Raw genomic sequence first — 952 nt, forward strand, 5'->3', positions numbered from 1 at the left:
CAATACGAGATATTCATCCCAGTCACTATGGTTTGGTTCGGTTTTGATCGATTCCAAAATCAACCGATACAAATTGAATGTTAAAATTTTCAATTCAATCCACTAGTTTGAATGTTGATTTTGGGTACATGTTTTCCCTTAAAAGGAAGGATTTGGCATGCAAGGGCGGGCTGAACCAGATAGAAAAAAAATGTCTACCGCGACATCACTCCTCACCGCACCACCCATTCCCTTCCATCACCGTCGTACCACCGCCAYCATCTACGCCGCACCGCCCCTGAAATTCAAACCCAAAAAATTCCGTCAATCCACTCCTAAAATGTCCACCAACAACAGTTCCCCTCCAAACCCAACTCAACTAATCACCTCCATCACCAAACTYCTATGGGGCAAATCCCTCCCGCCACAGCTCCTCATCTCCACCGTCCGCGCCACCTGGTCCACCGCCTGGCAACTTATGATGTCTCAGCTCGCCCCCTCCGACCCATCCGGATCCTACACCCGACCCGTCTCCCAATTCCGAAACCCAAACCCCGAACAACTTCGCCACCGAAAACCTAACACTCTCCACCTTTACGTCGGCCTCCCATGCCCATGGGCCCACCGGACCCTCATTGTTCGTGCCCTGAAGGGTCTCCAAGACGCCGTCGCCGTGTCCGTSGCGTCTCCAGGCTTAGATGGTTCATGGGTATTCACGGATAATTCTATCCCAATTGGGGATAAACTTAACCCGACCCGGGATAACGTGAACGGAGCTAAAACGCTCCGGGAAGTTTACAAATCGAGATCGGGAGGCTACGACGGCCGGTGCACCGTTCCGTTGTTGTGGGATGTGGAGAAGAAAGAGGTTGTTTGTAATGAAAGCTATGATATAATTGAACTGTTGAATTCGGGTTTAAACGGGTTAGCACGGAACCCGGATTTGGATTTGTCACCGCCGGAGCTCCAGAAA

The 952-nt window shown here is 50.7% G+C and overlaps 1 protein-coding gene across 1 annotated transcript in view; it reads left to right on the forward strand.

The window, feature by feature from the left end:
- The first annotated feature begins 178 nt into the window (after positions 1–178).
- The window catches only part of LOC112513146 (glutathionyl-hydroquinone reductase YqjG), an 8,151-nt gene continuing 7,377 nt past the window's right edge, over positions 179–952 (forward strand). Inside the window, 1 exon segment of the mRNA XM_025119307.1 lies at positions 179–949. Coding sequence (XP_024975075.1) covers positions 191–949 — 759 coding nt within the window. The 5' untranslated portion in view covers positions 179–190.

This window comes from Cynara cardunculus, assembly GCF_001531365.2.
Source record: "Cynara cardunculus var. scolymus isolate 2C chromosome LG 5, CcrdV1, whole genome shotgun sequence".
NCBI lineage: Eukaryota > Viridiplantae > Streptophyta > Magnoliopsida > Asterales > Asteraceae > Cynara > Cynara cardunculus.